The following is a 17998-nucleotide window of genomic DNA, read 5'->3' on the forward strand; positions in this document are numbered from 1 at the left end:
AAATGGATCACGATGTTGAAACTGTCTCACATACACATAAATTTCACAACACTTAAGTAGCTATTATTTATGTGGAGAAAAAAGGTCAACCAAAAGAAGGGAAAACAAATGTAATAGAAGATAGAACTTCAGAGACATTTTGTGACTTAAAGGAAGAAATTTGGGGAAATGTAGAAAAACAGTTTAGAAATTTGCCCAACTGATTTCCAAAAACATTTCTAAGGGCATTTTGGGTAATGTATACAAGAATTATACATACTGTTAAATACCATAAATTGCACTTCTAGAAAGTTTTAGAAACTTTTAGAAATTAATCTCTAAACTTAGGTTTATAAGAATAAATCCAAACTCAACAACGTGAATATAAAATATCCCCATTTTCAACTATCTATGTTGATGAGAAAGCATTGCGATATTGTGGGTTGGTTTATGTGTTTAAAATTTTCCCCAACCCCCCCAATACCATTGGCAAAGTTTTGTTTTTCCAAGGCTGCTTCCAGTGCATGGTTCTGATTCTCGCAGCATGAGGACGGCATTTGGGCTGCATCTCAGGTGAGTACAGTAACAGCCACGCATAGGTGGCCGGTGTGACGCTCATGCTGGAAGCTTGAATTTATCATTTGCTCCGAGTTATCTTCCCCGAAGAGAATTTATGTAAAGTAGGGGGGAGGGCTTGAGTACTTAGTGAAGTGTCAGCCACGAGAACCCTGTGGGATGATCCAAAGGATGGACTTGGGGAACAAGTTTCTAAGGTATCTCTGGAATTAGAAAGCCGGTGCACGGGTGCGGCGCGCTGCGGGGCGGCCGACGCAGGCAGAAGCGGGCGTCGCGGGGAGCGGGCAGCGGGACTGGCTGCTGCGGCACTCGCGTGCCAGGGGGTTGCTAGGCTTCGGTCGCGCGCCCCGCCCTCGCACTCCCTCACCGCCCGGTACGTGCTCGCGCGAGGCTGCGGTGCGGCGCTAGAGCTCCTCGGTTTAAAAAAAAAAAAAGAAAAGAAAGCCTAAGCTGATAAAAAAGTTTATTTTGAATGATACAGTATTTTGTTTATCTCTGAAAGGGAAGAGGTGTAACCAAGTGATCAGTTACCCTCACCAATGATGAGTTAAACTCACGTCAAGTGCCTCTTTGATGGGATACCCTGAGGATGACACGGCATCACTCACCTTGGGATTCCTGCCCAAAACACATCACCCGAGGAAATAGCAGGTAAGCCTGAATTAAGAGGTATTCTACAGAACTGGTCTGAATTGTTCAAGAATGTCAGTGTCATGAAAGACCAGGACTGAGGAGCTGTTCCTAATTGAAGGAGACTAGTGAGGTTTGAGGACTAAACGTAATACCTGGTCCTGGATAGGATCCTGGATCAGGGAAAATGACAAAGGACATCGTTGGGTCAATTAATAAAATTTGCTTATAAACTATAGATAAGGTAATATTGTATCAGTGCTAAATTTCCTGGATCTTATCATTGTACCATGGTTAGGTGCGAGAACGTCCTTGTTCTTAGGCAATGCACCATGAATATTTAGGGGTAAAGCAAAACCACGTCTGCAACTTACCTTCAAATGGTTCAATAAAAACCAGTGTGTGTCTGTGTGTGTGTGCACGCGCGCATGCACACGCGCGTGTGTGTGTGTGTGTGTAGAAAGAACGCATTAGGATAAAATGAACAACTGATGATTCTGAGTGAGGAGTCTATCAGTTCACTTAGTACTGTTCTTGTGCTCCTGTAAATTTGAAATCATTTCAAAATCAGCCTTTTAACAGATTTTTTTTTAATGCACAAAGACATCTCAATTGGATTTAGTGAATGATAGATAGTAGGAGGAATTTGGGACGGTTTAATCCATGATCTCTCTAATCCTACACAAAATTAGTTCAGGTGGAAAATAACTAATCCAAGACTCCTTCACACACACTGCAATAAATCTCACGTGGACCCAGCTCAAAATTCAGACCACATAGGAATGTCAGCAGCTGAACGCTACCTTCTTCAATACAGAGCATCCCTGGGGCAGGACCTACCACGGAGGACGTCCACGGCTCCTCGCAGAGTGTTTCAGATGGATATACAGTTAACTGTCAGACATCTCCTGATGAACAGATCTCTGGCGACAGAGGGTAAGCAATATTCTAGGGCAGTGGCAAGATTCTCCAGCGGAGCAAGAAGCCTCTCTCCATGTAGGGAACAGGAGTCTCTGAGGGTATTCCCTTTTCTATCCTGGAAGCTTGTTGTCACACTCAATATTGAAACGCTGGATGACTACAGAGTGGATTCGCTGTGGTATTATGCAGAAGGACCTCAGGAAATAGTTGTTCATTTGAATACATGCTTACACACTCTTTACTTGAGTCTCATGATAACTCTACAAAATATTCAGGACAGATACTAACATCCCCATTTTACTAATGAAAAAACCCACATCGGGGAATATGCAACTTGTTCAAGATTCCATAGATAGTAATGGGGAAAAAAACCTTGAATTTGAACTGGTATATTCTTACTCTGCTAGGCAGTCTGTGGGGTGTTTTTTTTTTAATACATTTATTTACTTATTTATTTATATTTGTGGCTGTGTTGGGTCTTCATTGCTGCGCGCGGGCTCTCTAGTTGCGGCGAGCGGGGGCTGCTCTTTGTTGTGGTGTGTGGGCTTCTCACTGCGGTGGCTTCTCGTTGCAGAGCAGGGGCTCTAGGTGCGTGGGCCTCAGTAGTTGTGGCACGTGGGGTCAGTAGTTGTGACCCGCAGCCTCAGTAGTTGTGGCTTGCGGGCTCAGTAGTTGTGGTTCGTGGACTCTAGAGCACAGGCTCAGCAGTTGTGGCACACGGGCTTAGTTGCTTCGTGGCATGTGGGATCTTCCCGGACCAGGGCTCCAACCCGTGTCCCCTGCATTGGTGGGCAGATTCTTAACCACTGCGCCACCAGGGAAGCCCAGTCTGTGGGGTTTTAAGAAGCGTTATAGAGTTACCTCCATCTCACAGACTGAGTTTTCTCAGGTTTTGGAAACTGAGCAGATGGCTGTGCTCTCCAGGTTAAACCATGTGGTAAATAAGCAGTTCTAAGGACTGAGCCCCTCACCTCCTGTTTTCTGTAGCTATAAAATGGGAATAATACCCACCCAGTCACTATACGGACATCACTGTGGAAATCCATTATGAACTACAAAACGTTCTGATAGGTTGAAAGGAGCTATAAAACTGATTATTCATAGTATTGCTATTAAATGGCGTTCTCCAATGCACACGTTAAGACAGCTTGACTTTTTCTACGATTCCGAAAAGCAAATGATCGTACCTCCTGCTCTTTTGGTAGCTTTGACAGCTTAGGTGGTCTGGAAACTCTTGGCAATGCTACCTGGCTCTGCCGGAGGAGGACGGCCCGTTTGGAGTTCCTTTGGTTGGTGTCCTCATAATCACCCATATGCCAGGCAATGAAACCACGACTGAAGCTCCCTTCTGCGTCCATAACAGAAGGAGTCGGTTGCCTGAAATAGGAACAAATCGGTTGGTTCTCAAATTGGAAAATTGTTAGAAATAAGGCCACCAGTTTTCAGATAGTTGAGATTCGTCTGCATCTGTTGTGATTGTGATGATTTCTAGCCATGGAGCTTGGGAAAGCTAAGGCCCTGAGCCCTCAGCCAGTGTCCTGAGAAGCTTCTGAACTCTGCCCCTCCACTTCCCTAGACATCCAGCTGCTGGAGATGCAGGGAACTACCTGCACAGGTGGACACTTATCCAGGAAGCTTGTTGATGACATCACCCTGGTACCACGACTGCTCCTGGCATCCTTTAGAGCCGAGTAGGCAAGATGCTGGGAATTTGGGGGCAGCCCGAGGCCTTGAGTTCTCCTGCAGGACACGCCTGTCGGGTTTGAGACTTCGGGGGGTTCAGGGAAAAGCCAGCTTGGCGATGACAGAATCTGACTTTGGACAGTGCGTGGGAGGAAAGATCCAGGCTTCACTCTCTTTCCCCAGTGAAATCACGGTCTCCGTTCCAACTCCCCTTAATTAGAATATTATCTGAGGACTGCTTCCCCATCGTAAAGGGCCAGGTCTGGGGGAAAGGACAAGAAGGATCGTAGGATAAGGATTGCCATGTCTTTTGGAAGGCTGTTGTCACCCAAGAGAGCTCGTGGGGCTTCTTACCTTCTTACCTTCACGTAAGAAGCAGACCTTCATTCTGTTTTATGGCCAAGTAATATTCCATCTTGTTTATCTATTCACCAGTGGATGGATGTTTGGGTTGGTTCCACCTTTTTTTCTACCTAGGACTAGAACTGTGGGGTTGTGTGGTAATTCTATGCTTAGCTTTTTGAGAAACCACTAAACTGTTTTCCATAACAGCTTCACCATTTTACACTAACACCAGCGACGTAGGAGGGTTCTAATTTCTACACATCCTCATCAACGCTTGTTATTGCCTTTTTTATTTTACCATCCAAGTGTGAAGTAGTATCTCATGTGGTTTTCATTTGCATTTCTCTCATAACTAATTATGTTAAACATCTTTTCATGGGTTTATTGACCACTTGTGCATCTTTTTTGGAAAGCTGTCTATTCATATCTTTTGCTGCATAATTTTATGCAGTTGTCTTTTAAATCATATAGGAAAAAAAGAGTTAAAAACCAAAATACATTAATGCTGACTATTTTTTTGGTTTTTTTTTTTTGCGGTACGCGGGCCTCTCACTGTTGTGGCCTCTCCCGTTGCGGAGCACAGGCTCCGGACGCGCAGGCTCAGTGGCCATGGCTCACGGGCCCAGCCGCTCCGCAGCATGTGGGATCTTCCCAGACCGGGGCACGAACCCGTGTCCCCTGCATCGGCAGGCGGACTCTCAACCACCGCGCCACCAAGGAAGCCCCATTAATGCTGACTTTTACATTTACCTATGCGGTTACCTTCACCACTGGCTTGTTAATTATTTTGTGCATTTGAGTTACTGTTTGTTGTCCTTTTGTTTCAACCTGAAGGACTCCCTTTAGCATTTAGTGTAGGGTAGGTCTGCTAGGGACAAAATTCTCTCCGTTTTTATCTGTAATGTCTTAATTTCTCCTTCATTTTTGAAGGATAGTTTTGCTGGATATAGAACTTTTTGGCTAACTTGTTTTTCTTTCAGCACATTGAATATATCATTCCACTGCTTTCTGGCTTTCATTATTTCTGCTGAGAATTTAGCTGTTCATCTTGAAGATCCCTTGTATACAATGACTCATTTTTCTTCTGCTACTTTCAAGATTCTCTCTTTGTCTTTGCCATTTGACAGTCTGACTATGATGTATCTAAGTGTGGGTCTCTGAGTTTATCTTACTTGGAGTTTGTTGAGCTTCTTGAATGTGTCAGTTACTGTTTTTCATCAAATTTGGGATGCTTCTGGCCATTATTTCAAATATCCCTTCTGCTCCTTCCTCTCTTCCTCTTTTCCTTCTAGGATTCCCATTATGCTATGTTGGTACACAGTCTCAGAGCTCTGTTCCTTGTGCATTTTTTAAAAATTCTTTTTTCTTCCCATTTCTCACAATGTATAATCTCAGTTGATCTATACTTAAGTACACTGATTCTTTTCTGATAGCTCAAACCTGCTATTAAGCTCCCATTGTGAGTTTTTCATTTCAGTTATTGTACTTTTCAACTCCAGAATTTCTATTTTTTTATATGTATGATTTCTATCTCTTTATTGATATTCTGTTTGTCAAGACCTTGTTCTCATACTTTCCTTTAACATTTTAGACATGGTTTCTGTGAGGGGAGGGTCCAAGTTCAGTCCATGCCTTCCCTTCTGTTCCCAAGAAGCTCTCTGTGCTCGGTACAGGACATGCTGACAAGCTCACAAGTCGCACTGCATGAAAAGAGCTCAGAGCGCAGTCAGTACGTACCTGTTCCCTTTATCTGGAGCACGTGTAAACTTTCTCAGAACCGCTTAGCTATGCATGCGTAAATGGCCCACAGGTACACCCCCAACTTTGTGTATTTCAGACTCTAAGGGGTAAGAGTTGGGGTCCTTCTACCACGGCACAAAGTGAGGCGAATGCAGCCACGCTGCCCACTGCAGCTGCCAGGTGGACCCACGAGCCATGGGGGTCTGCCACGCTGCAAGGAGGTGGATCCTGTGTACTCTCTCCTCTTGAGGTCGGTACACAATGTACCGTTTGAGCCTGCACGCCTGTTGTCTGCTCTCAGTGACCTTGAGTCATGCACTGGCCTCTTCCCTGGCTGGCACGCACCTGCCTGTTAGCTCTGGCCACACTCATGTTCTATTCTATTCTCTTCTATCCTCTGGCACAGTCTAGCCACCTGTGGAAGCCGTCTCCCTTAGTATTTGAGCCTATTTGAAATAGCTGACTTAAAGCCTCTGTCAGCTAAATATAGCCGTGCTTCCTTGGAGACAGTTTCTGTTGATCGCTTTCTTTCCCTGTGTATCAGCCACACTTTCCTGTTCCTGTTCCTGTTCCTCATAATTTTTCTGTTGATAAACTGACATTTGAAATAATATACTGTGCCAATTCTGGAAATGAGATTTTCTCCCTCTCCCCAGGGCTTGTTGTTCCTGCTTGTTTTGTTTTTCTCTTCGTTGTTGTTTTTGTTTGTTTGTTTTCGGTGGTGGTGGTGATGTTGCTGTTGTTTACTTTCCTGGACTAATTGTTTAAAGTCTGTCATGTGTGCCCCCTGAATTTTCTGCTTGGTTAGCTTAGTGGTCAGCTAATGATTGGACAGAAATCTTCTTAAATGCCTCAAATCCATGTGTTTTCTGGTCTTTGTTTGTGTCTAGGCATACCTTCAATGCCCCAGCAGACAGTTTACAACTCTGCCTTAGCCTTCGTTTCCTGCTTTCATGGAGCTTCAAGGTTAGCCAAAGGTCAGAGATTAGGACCTTCTGGGGCCTTGCCTGGGCATGTGCACAGCACTGCATGTGTGCACAGCCTTCTAGATTTCTAGGCATATGTTAGAGCTTTTTGAAATCCTCTAGAGACATGTCATTTCCCAGTTTTTTCCTTAAAGATTTTTGGTCAGCTTCTTGTTTGCCCCAACTTGTATTGCCCTCCTCCCCCCAGGTGACTGTAATATTAAATGATTGTTGTTTTTGACGGGTGCTTGTGAGATAGAGATGTTCATACAGAGTCAGGTCAAATAATGACAAGCCCTGAGAATGGAGATTTTCCAGGGATTTTCAAGACAGATCGAGTAATGAAACAAAACAAAAAGATAATCTACTGAATGGGAGAAAATATCTGCACATGATATGACCAATAAGGGATTAATATCCATCATATATAAACAGCTCATACAACTCAACATCAAAAAACAAACAACCTGATTAAAAAATGGGCAGAAGACCTGAATAGACATTTTTCTAAAGAGGAAATGCAGACGGTCAAAAGATATATGAAAATATGGTCAACATCTCTAATCATCAGGGAAATGCAAATCAAAACTACAATGAACTGTCACCTCACACCTGTCAGAATGGCCATGATTAAAAAGAACACGCTAATAAAGATGTTAAAAAAAGAACACAAATAACAAATGTTGGCAAGGATGTGGAGAAAAGGGAACCCTCTTGCACTGTTGGTGGGAATGTAAATTGGTGCAGCCGCTATGGAGAACAGTATGGAGGTTCCTCAAAAAACTAAAAATACAGCTACCATAGGACTCAGCAATTCCACTCCTGGGCATATATCTGGAGAAAACTATGATTCAAAAAGATACATGCACCCCAGCGTTCACAGCAGCATTGTTTACAATAGTCAAGGTATGGAAGCAACCTAAGTGTCCATTGATAGATGAATGGATTAAGATGTGGTGTATATATACAATGGAATATTACTCAGCCATAAAAAAGAACGAAATTTTGCCATTTGTGACAACATGGATGGACTTGGAGGGCATCATGCTCAGTGAAATAAGTCAGACAAAGACAAATACTATCTGATATCACTTATATGTGGAATCTAAAAAAATACAAGAAATTAGTGAAAAGAACAAAAAAGAAGGAGATTCACAGATATAGAGAACAAACCAGTGGTTACCAGTGGGGAGAAAGGGAAGAGGCAATACAGAGGTCGGGGGGGAGTGGGAGGTACAAACTATTAGGTGTAAGGTGGGCTCAAGGGTGTACGTTCAACACGGAGAATATGGCCAATATTTTGTAATAACTGTAAATGGAAATTAACTTTTTAAATTGTATAAAAAATTTAAAAGTTAAAGTTAAAAAAATAAAGAGCTGGAGTTGGGATTTGAACCCAACCAGTTACACACACACAGACACAAAATCAAATATAACATTTCTCTGAGTAGGAAGCTTTTCAAGGTGCTTCAAACTCGTGTTTCCCCTTCAGTGACTGGTCAGCTGCTAGTTTTCACAGCTACCATGGTTGTGAGGCTATTGGTTTTTTCAAGGCTACCTTGAGCTGGAAAGAGAGGATGGGAATAGAGCAATTTTAATTTAAATGTAAAATGTCACAAAGATCGTGTTTCTAAGATTTAGCCATTTTTCTTAAATACTGCTCCATGGATTACTGAAAGCGTTTGTTCATTCATTTCCAATGTTTTGAAAAAGGTGATTTTGACAATTTTTGCCACTGTTCTTATTTCTTTTATGGAGGAAATATGTTTTTGGAGGTCCTTACTGCACCATTACTGAGGTGGTTTCCAAACTGAATTATTTTAAAATGAAACAAAGACTCACTATTTAAGGAAGAATCGTCTGTGCCTTCCGTTTCCACTCATTTGCCCCTGCTCCAAATGCTGCTTGGTGTTGCTTTTACTTCATCGTGATGGTTCTGACCCCAGCTGACAGCAGCCTCCTTCCTGAGATCATCACCTCCTTTCAGAGTTTCTAGTAAGACTTCCAAGAAGCATTTGTGATTGTGGACACTGTCCTCCTCCTGGCTTTCTACTGGGCTTTCAAAGCTCTTTTCTTTCTGTCTCTCCTCTTACTTCTCATATTACTTCCTCTACTTTTCTTCTGGAATAATCTTTTATTCTTTTGGCTCCTTTATCACTGGTATTCCCCCGGATTCCATCCTTGATTCTCATCTCCCAATATACAACCACCCATCTCCAAATCGGGAAATAGCCTTTCTAGCTGATGATCCAACCAACATCAGTATACTTACGTGTAAATTTTTTACTTTCAGCTCTAAAAATCTAAGTACAGATCCCCAGCTTCTCACTGAACCTAGTACTGGGAATCTCATTACTAACAATGATAACTGTTTCTAGCGTTCATTGAGATACACGAGGTTCCAGACACTCTGCTAGATGCTCGATGTGTATTACCTCTCTCTAATCTTTATTACAGTCCAACGTGATAGACGTCATTTCCTGCTTTTTACCTCTGAAGGTAGACTAAGTAATTTAGTCTAACAGATCAAACAGATCTAAAAGATCAAACAGTTAAAAAGCAGTAGAGCTGGGATCTGCACTCAGAGTTGTCTGACTCTAAACGTATATAATTACCTCAGCTGTAAAATGGGGATCATATTACAATACCTACTCTTCATAAGGACTAAATGAGTCAAATACCTAGAAAGCACTTAGTATCTGGCCCATAGTAAAAATTCAATAAAATGTTGGCCATTTGTATTTTGATTATAGGATGCTGCCTCTCAACTCATCTTGCCATCTCCCTGTTTTCTCTCTTCCCCCAAATAGACCCTCTTCTTCCTGCGTTCGCTTTTTCGTTCAATGCCGTAACCGTTTCCCCAGCCACCCCCAGAGAGGCACATCAGAGCTGCCTTGGACTTTCACATCTCCTCCACCCACCCACATTCTGTTGGTTGCCAAGCCTCGTGGAACCTTTCTCTAAACGACCTCACCATCCCCGTCTCTCACCCGGGCTCCCATCGGTGTGATTATTCCAGTTTTACTTAACGTGCCTTTCTTCTTCGGGCTCTCCTTTCTCTGCTCTGCCCGCTCAGCGAACAGTTTTCAACAGCTATTACGTGCCATGCATTCTTTCTATCACAGAGATTTAATTATATCGCTTCCTTACTTAACAATTGGAAACAACGCTTTGTCGCCTACAGAACTAAGCACAAAACCTTCGTCGGGAATTCGAAACACTGCACCACCCGGCCCCTGTACTGCATCCCAGTCTCACCTCCTGTCACACCCCATACCAGCGCCCTGTGCTTCAGCCGCACGGCGGGCTTCCCTCTGCACACCAGAAAGGCTCACTCCTCCGAGCCTTTTTAATGGTATGATGGCTTTTATGTAAATAATAAAAGATTCATACATATAATAGGTTGGGATACTCATATTTTTTCACAAGTAGGATACATACAAAACTTAAAGGAAAGAAATTGACGGGGGTGGGGGGAAGAGAGATTCAGCTGTTCATTTTACTCCTTTGTGTATTGTCTGAATTTTCCAACCAAACACATCTATTAGTTCCATTTATATTTTTTTAACATCTTTATTGGAGTATAATTGCTTTACAATGGTGTGTTAGTTTCTGCTGTATAACAAAGTGAATCAGCTACAGGTATACATATATCCCCATATCTCCTCCCTTTTGCGTCTCCCTCCCTCCCACCCTCCCTATCCCACCCCTTTAGGTGGTCACAAAGCACCGAGCTGATCTCCCTGTGCTATGCGGCTGCTTCCCACTAGCTATCTATTTTACGTTTGGGAGTGTATATATGTCCATGCCACTCTCTCACTTCGTCCCAGCTTACCCTTCCCCCTCCCTGTGTCCTCAAGTCCATTCTCTACATCTGCGTCTCTATTCCTGTCCTGCCCCTAGGTTCTTCAGAACCTTTTTGTTTTTTTGATTCCATATATATGTGTGTTAGCATACGGTATTTGTTTTTCTCTTTCTGACTTCACTCTGTAGGACAGACTCTTCTTATGGATGGGATCGCTTCCCTGGTTCCACCTCCAGGCTCACCTTTTGATTTCCTACCCAGCCTTAAAAATGCAGCTCAAGCTACCCCTCCTACAGAACATTCCTGATTGGCTATCTGACCTTCAACACTGTTAACACATTGTTCACTCCTACTTTACTTGGCGTCTTCCTGAAAGGGAAGGAACCCTGTCATACTTTTTTGGGTCTTCAGTGTCTAGCAGAGCTCCTGACATAGAACACGTTTCCAGTCGAGTTTGCTTGCTTCTCTCAAGGTACCCAAAGATGGTCAGTTGCTACCTCAAGGCAGAGAGCCTGTGACTGCATGGGTTGGAGGGTTTGCAGAGAGGTGGGATTGAGTTCAAGTTCACACTCTCTTTTGCTAGTTGAATTTTTTAAACTGTGAGCTTGTAATTTTTTTTTATAATAAAAGATGTCTAAATGTTGCTTAAAAACTGTTGGTTGTTTGGAAAATGATCAAAATTTTCCTAGCAGACCGGACAACACAGAAATAGGGTCAGAAGATAAAACAGACTCCAGCACCGAGTTAGGAAATGACTGGCTGGGACTTGCTTATATAACTGTCTAAAGCCGATGGGACAAACTGAACTTTGATGTTGACACTTGTGCCAGAAAACATACTCTGGGTGGCTGAAGAGCAGCCCTTCGAGGGCAGTGCTCTGCTTGGTCTTCTGGGTTCCCACCTTTTTGTGTGAGCTGGGCCCGCAGGAGACTCCAGGGCAGCCACCTGGATTCACGACCCAACAGTCTTGTCCAGGAGCAAAGCTTTTTCTACTGTTTGGACATCTGGGTTCCCTCTGGTTGAGTGAAGATTGTTCTAATAAGCGGTAAAATTACTGTCTTTTGGATTCCAAAGTTAAGGAAACAAATCGCTAACTGTTTAAGCCCCAGTGAGTCGGTCTGGTTGCCTTATACATACCTGGCGACAGTTATTCACTAGAGTTTCAATAGAGAACGATGTGGAAACTTCCCTGCTGGGCTCAGCATTCTCCTTGCAGCATCGTAAAGTGATGTAACCCTGTGCATTTCTAGCCTGTGAAGAGGCCTGGGGCTGTATCCGTATAGCGACTTAAAAGCACCACTACTTATTTCCCCAGCAAGCTGGTTCCCCTAAATGTGTGCTTTCTTGCAGGGTCATTGATTTCTGCTCTTTCCATTTCCGGAAGTACTCAAAAGCCATTGATGGCTCAATGGAAACTTCTGAGAAACACATTCCGAAACCATTTGGCAGGATCCTTGCTTTCTTGGAGAACAGGCCTTCTATAGAACATTTGCAGGAAAATAAGACCCCAGTTTCTTAAAGATCTCTGCATTTATGGTATAGTCCACACCTAAAGTCAGAATCCGCCAAGGATACAATGAGGGCTTTCATGATGCTTAAAACTGTGTTTTTCTCTTCCGAACTGGCCTTCTGCATTGATGGAGTGGGTGTTACTGCTGACACTGGCAGCCACATATGTCCAATGATTTCAGAGACAGACAACAGCCAGAGACCAGGGTTCCTCCCGAGCACACAGTCGGGAGAGGTCGTATAAAGCATCATCCCCTGAGCCTTCTCTAGAGAACTTATCTTGGAGGGGCGGGGCCACAGAGGCGGACCTGGGGAGACTGGGGCGGCTGCAGGTCGGTGTTAGCTGTGTCATCATTTAGTTACGTCAGACCTCATTTCTGACCCATTGACCTTCCTTCTCTCCCTGCCCTAGAGAATCATGCGTGATGCCCTAGAGAATCATACGTGAGGACGTTGCATCTCACTTTCAAAAGACACCGTCTTAATCCTCGGGTAACAATGACTTGATCCTGGATCAGCAGCTGTCATGGAGACGATTAAAAAGCATGAAATTATCTTGATGTTTCATGTTTGGACAAAGTGAGTGCACGACTATATTTAGCAATTTTTAAAATATAAGTTTTAACGCAACTGGAATTTATCCTAGGTTGTTTGTTGCCCAGGAGAGTCTTGTTGAGTGGAAAGAGAAAGAGATTTATTTAAAAAGCTAATTCTTGGGCTTCCCTGGTGGCGCAGTGGCTGAGAGTCCGCCTGCCGATGCAGGGGACACGGGTTCGTGCCCCGGTCCAGGAAGATCCCACATGCCGCGGAGCGGCTGGGCCCGTGAGCCATGGCCGCTGAGCCTGCGAGTCCGGAGCCTGTGCTCCGCAACGGGAGAGGCCGCAACAGTGAGAAGCCCACATACAGCAAAAAAAAAAAAAAAAAAAAAAAAAGCTAATTCTTAGTAATTGATACCCAAAGCTGCCTATAAAGACTTGTCTACAAGATGCCGACCTTCCTTCTGTAATGTGCAGTCTTCAAGATGCTGGGAAAATCAAGGTTCTACCTCTGAGTGATAACTTAACCAGTTTACAATAAAGGTCCAAGGTTAAATGTAACTGAGTGATTAGGACAATGTGTGGAGATGTACAGCCTCAAAGATGCAGAAGCCGCCTGCATGACTGGTCAAGTCTTCAGACAACAAGAGTCTGAACCCGAGTTTTTTGAACAGAGATTAGTATGTGTTCATCCATGTCCCAGGTCCCTGGAGACCGCGCAGAAGGCTAACAGCGTATGTAAGAAAGACACATGGCACGGGACCAAAACATCAGTGCATGAATCCACAATTGCTTATTTACCTCTGTACCTGTCAACAGCTACTAAGAAGTTATTTGATTGCAATACACTTCCAATGTTAATCATTCATGATGAAATGCAGAAGAACTTTTTTTTTTTTTTTTTGCGGTACGTGGGCCTCTCACTGTTGCGGCCTCTCCCGTTGTGGAGCACAGGCTCCGGACGCGCAGGCTCAGCAGCCATGGCTCATGGACCCAGCCGCTCCGCGGCATGTGGGATCTTCCCGGACCAGGGCACGAACCCGTGTCCCCTGCATCAGCAGGCGGACTCTCAACCACTGTAGCACCAGGGAAGCCCAGAAGAACATTTTTATGCCTGTTTGAATCTTTAATCTTGTTTAGTAGTTCTCTCCTTGCCCAAATAACAAAAATGCCTACGATCAGTTTTACACCATTAACAATTCGAAAACAAACTTATTAAATGGGTCTGCATATCTATGGGCACAAACTATTTTGCAAAGTAGATACAATTATTTATATTTATAAACAAAACTGTGTGATTCACATTAGCATGAAACATACCACCTCAAGGATGAAAATGAAATTGCTCCCCAAAGAAATGTTGGGGAAAACACAAGAGATGCATCCCCAAATTGCCAGCGTCCACCATTAACTATTTCAGACATAAGAACATTGCTTGAATGCTATTTTTAAAAGACAGAAAGAGATAACTAAATGTAAGAATATTTATTTTTCCTTTAAGTAGAAAAAAACCCACTCTCTTGGGCTCTCTTCAAGGAGGAGAGCATCTAAGGCTTGTGCAGTTCTGTAAAATTACACACACCATATGCTTCAGACCTCAAAGTGTGATTATTTTGATTTGATTTATTGCTTTTACTCCATAGGAAACACAACCACTTTATTTGAAAGACTTGTTAAATATTCTACCACTCGGCTGGAGTAAAGAATTTATTGGAACAAGAGAGGTCTTGCATGACCCTCAGCGGACAAACACTTCTTCATTGCTTTGCCAGCTTGTCTTCCCCGAGCTCCAGAATGTGGAGCTCACGGCTGGTTGCACTTACGGATGTCAGCTGGGCTTCCAGTCACCTGGGTCATGCCGTCGAAATCAAACATGCTGTCTTCCTGTGCCTAATAACACACTCCACAAGGTTCTTGTTGCCAAGAGTTGTTCCACAACGTGGACCTACACAGAGGAGTTTACTGATTTTCGTTCAGTATTTTAAATGATTTATATGAAATGACTGTCACTTGTGCTCACTCAGAGGCAGCTGTCCAAAAGCTTTCAGCAATGCAGCGTGTTAGACTGTCTGGGGTCACCTGTGAGGAATGTTGAATGGAATTCCTGATGTTGCTGGAGATGTGGGCGACTTTTTGTAGGACATCCAGGAAGTCCTGCCAGTTTCGGCAGCACGGGGCATCTCTCCATGCTGGTGCTTCCAGGGTGACACTTGCTTTTTTTGCATCCAGATCAGAAAACCACAAGGGGAAGAAAGGGCAGCAACATGTACTTCAGCTGTGTGGCAGCAATCCTGGGGCAGGCTGGTAGGGAGAATATAACAGTATTGACTCAATTTAGTCTTGGACATCCTTATCTGTCCAGATGGTGAAGCCTGACCTTCATTAACTAAGGATAAAGTTGATAGAATTTCATCTTAGTTCCTTTGGAATCTAAGGATATAGAAAATCAGACAAAATGGTTAAAAGAGCCTCAAGGACCCATCACCATCTTCAAACGCTATCAATTTATAGCCAGTCTTATTGAATCTCTATCTTACTTACTAATCCTCCCTCCGCCAAGACATCGACTCTCAAAGATATAAAAACTCTTTTTGCTAACATCATCACAATGCCATTATTTCTCCTAAAATTTTAATACTTTCACCAAATATTCAGCATTCAAGATTCTGGCTAGCTCATCAATGTTATGACTTTTTTATCAGCCTGTTTGTTAGAAACAGAAGACAGGTAAGCTTCACACCTGTAATTGCTTAAGGCTTTCACGTTTCCTTTAGTTCATAGGTTCTCTCCATCTCTATTCTCCTCTACCTCCCCCTCCTCTTCCTCCTTGTCTTTCTCCTTCTCATTATTTGTTGAAGAAACACAATTTCTATAAAAACGGTGTTTCCATTTGTCCTATGAAATTTCCCACACTGACCTCTCCAAGTCGTCATTTAATATTTTCCGCCATCATCTTATTTCCTATACAGTGTTGGTTGGATTTAGAGGTTTGATCTAAGTCAGGCTGGGTTTTGGGGGCAAGACCACCGCGTTAGTTTGCTAGGGTTGCCATCACACAGTGCTGCAGACAGGCGTCTGAGGAGCGGAAATGTAGCATCCACCATTACAGAGGCTGGAAGTCCGAGATCTAGGGGTCAGCAGGGCTGGTTTCTCCCGAGGCCGCTCTCCTTGGTGTGTGGACGGCTGTCTTCCTGTGTCTTCACATGGTCTTTTCTCTGTGTGTGTCTGTGTTCAAACCTCCTCTTCTTATAAAGACACCAGTCAGATTGGATTAGGGCCAACCTAATGACCTCATTTTAATTTAATCACCTCTTTGAAGACACTTTCTCCAAATGCAGTCACATTCTGAGGTACTGGGGGGTTAGGACTTCAACACAGGAATTTCAGGAGTGAACAAGTCAGTCCATAATAACTTTCCAGGTAGTTGTGTGCCCTTCCATCAAGACGTATATACAATATCGGCTCGTTTGTCTTTTTGTGGGTTTGGCAGTCGCTCATGATCAATATCTAGATTCATCACGTGAGTTTGCAAAGTGGTGACAGCCTAATTCTGCTGTTACTTCTTTATGTATCAGCTAGATTCCTTTTTTTTCTTTTTTTTTAAGTTGATTCATCTTCTCTTTGGTCTGCAGTGGTACAGTTTGTATTAGAAAGGCAGAATTAATATTTGATCCTTTTCGTTTATTTACTCATTTTCAAAATAATAGGTTGGTTCATTGGAATCCTCCAATGCGATCAGTTTGTTGAGGCTTTTTAACTGACACTGTGAACGCACGGATGTTCACGTCTGTGTGTATGAAGGTGTGATGTATATTAATCCACTGCAGTTATTACCTTTCCCTCAAGTTGTCCTATGTTTGGCCAGTGGGAGTCTCTGCAAGCTTGGCTTGCAAGTCCCTCAGACAGGACTGCGGTAGTCCTGGAGAGCTCCCTTATCTGGTACGGCAGGATGTACCAGGCTCATGTTTTCCATTTCCTCTCCAGATCCGAGAAGCTCCGGTTCCTTTTAGTGGAAAAGGTGCTTGAAGAGCAGAATCTGAGCACTAGGGGAGCTCACGGCTACTGAGTTGATTTCTACATCTAGGCCTTTACAGTGAGTCGAACTATGAACCAGATGTACGTAAACCTCCAGCATCACACATATGTGTACATATATAATCCCAATCAAATTCAGGGTTTGCTTTATCTTAACATCTGTCTTTCCTCTTTCCCACTCCAAGAATCCTGGCCTCAACCACAGCGGGAATGATTAAATAAGAACCCCACGTTGCTGTCCATTTGCTTTCACACACAACACGCGCACAGCAGAGTCAGACTCGCACAGCTAACACGCCCACCAAGCTTTCTGCAGCTCTTTCTGTCCTTAGATTTGTACTCAAATCACTGTGCTTCACAATCCCTGGGAATATTTCCTCCCTGTGGGTTAAACCATCAACTGGGTACATATTTAGGGGTTTTGTTTTTCATTTTATATTTAAATACATTTATTTTATAAATAAGAACTCAGATATGAGGTGCACGTCTTGTATGACTTACGTAAGGTGAGACACGCACATGGTTTCAAAGCCAAACCAAGCGTGGCGTCAGCAGCGCTCTCCTGTTTCTCTCGTCGCCCTGTGTGTCTAAGCCAGAGGAAGGGCTGGCTTTGTGTGGTGGCGGATTTGGAGGAGGAGGTGATGCCTGAATCGTGTCTTACTGAACAGCTGTAAAGGGTGACTCCGATTCTGGGAGAATCTGTCTCGAAGGCCTTAGGGAAGAAAACATTTGTTCTGCCACCCACCATGTAATTCTTCTTTGAATTTTAATGCGTTAGCCTTTAGGCTGCGAGACAGAAAACAGCCGCTGTGTTCTGTTTAAACTCGGCCATCTTTCTACTTTGCCGTACAGGCTAGAAATGAGAAGGTTTTGTCAAATATATGGTTATGCGCTCCAAAGTAGTTTGTCTGGATCTGTGAAGTTCCATCTCGTGATAACATCTTGGAATCTAAATATAGCAGTATTATCTAAAATAGATAAGCAACAAGGATGTATTGTACAGCACAGGGAAATTCAGCCATTATCTTGTAATAACTTTAAATGGAGTATAATCAATAAAATTTTGAATTACTTTGCTATACACCTGAAACTAATGTAATACTGTATATCAACTATACTTCAATAAAACAATAAAGCATAGTGTAAAAAAAGAAAGATAAGTATATTTTTTTAAAATAAAACAAATACAGGAGTTTTAATGGAAACAAAATTAATTAATTAATATAACTGTCCTAGAAGCCAACTTCCACCCATCCTTCAAGCTCAGGGGACCT

General features: G+C 43.2%; 1 protein-coding gene and 1 long non-coding RNA gene across 4 annotated transcripts in view; one reads left to right on the forward strand and one right to left on the reverse strand.

Annotated features, from left to right (window-relative positions):
- SPMIP2 (sperm microtubule inner protein 2) overlaps window positions 1–17998 on the reverse strand; it is a 159615-nt gene that overhangs the window by 11972 nt on the left and 129645 nt on the right. The window contains exon 4 of one of the 3 annotated variants that reach the window (XM_060011948.1): window positions 3294–3483. In XM_060011948.1, coding sequence (XP_059867931.1) covers window positions 3294–3483 — 190 coding nt within the window. Of the gene's footprint in view, window positions 1–2948; window positions 3484–17998 lie in introns of those variants that run through there. The other 2 variants (XM_060011947.1, XR_009519478.1) reach the window with 2 other exon arrangements.
- Window positions 985–17854, forward strand: LOC132425710 (uncharacterized). The gene is made up of 4 exons (XR_009519479.1): window positions 985–1206; window positions 2003–2121; window positions 12566–12732; window positions 14333–17854. It is a non-coding gene; the product is annotated as an uncharacterized lncRNA (long non-coding RNA).

Source organism: Delphinus delphis, chromosome 5 (genome assembly GCF_949987515.2).
Source record: "Delphinus delphis chromosome 5, mDelDel1.2, whole genome shotgun sequence".
In the NCBI taxonomy this organism is placed as follows: domain Eukaryota; kingdom Metazoa; phylum Chordata; class Mammalia; order Artiodactyla; family Delphinidae; genus Delphinus; species Delphinus delphis.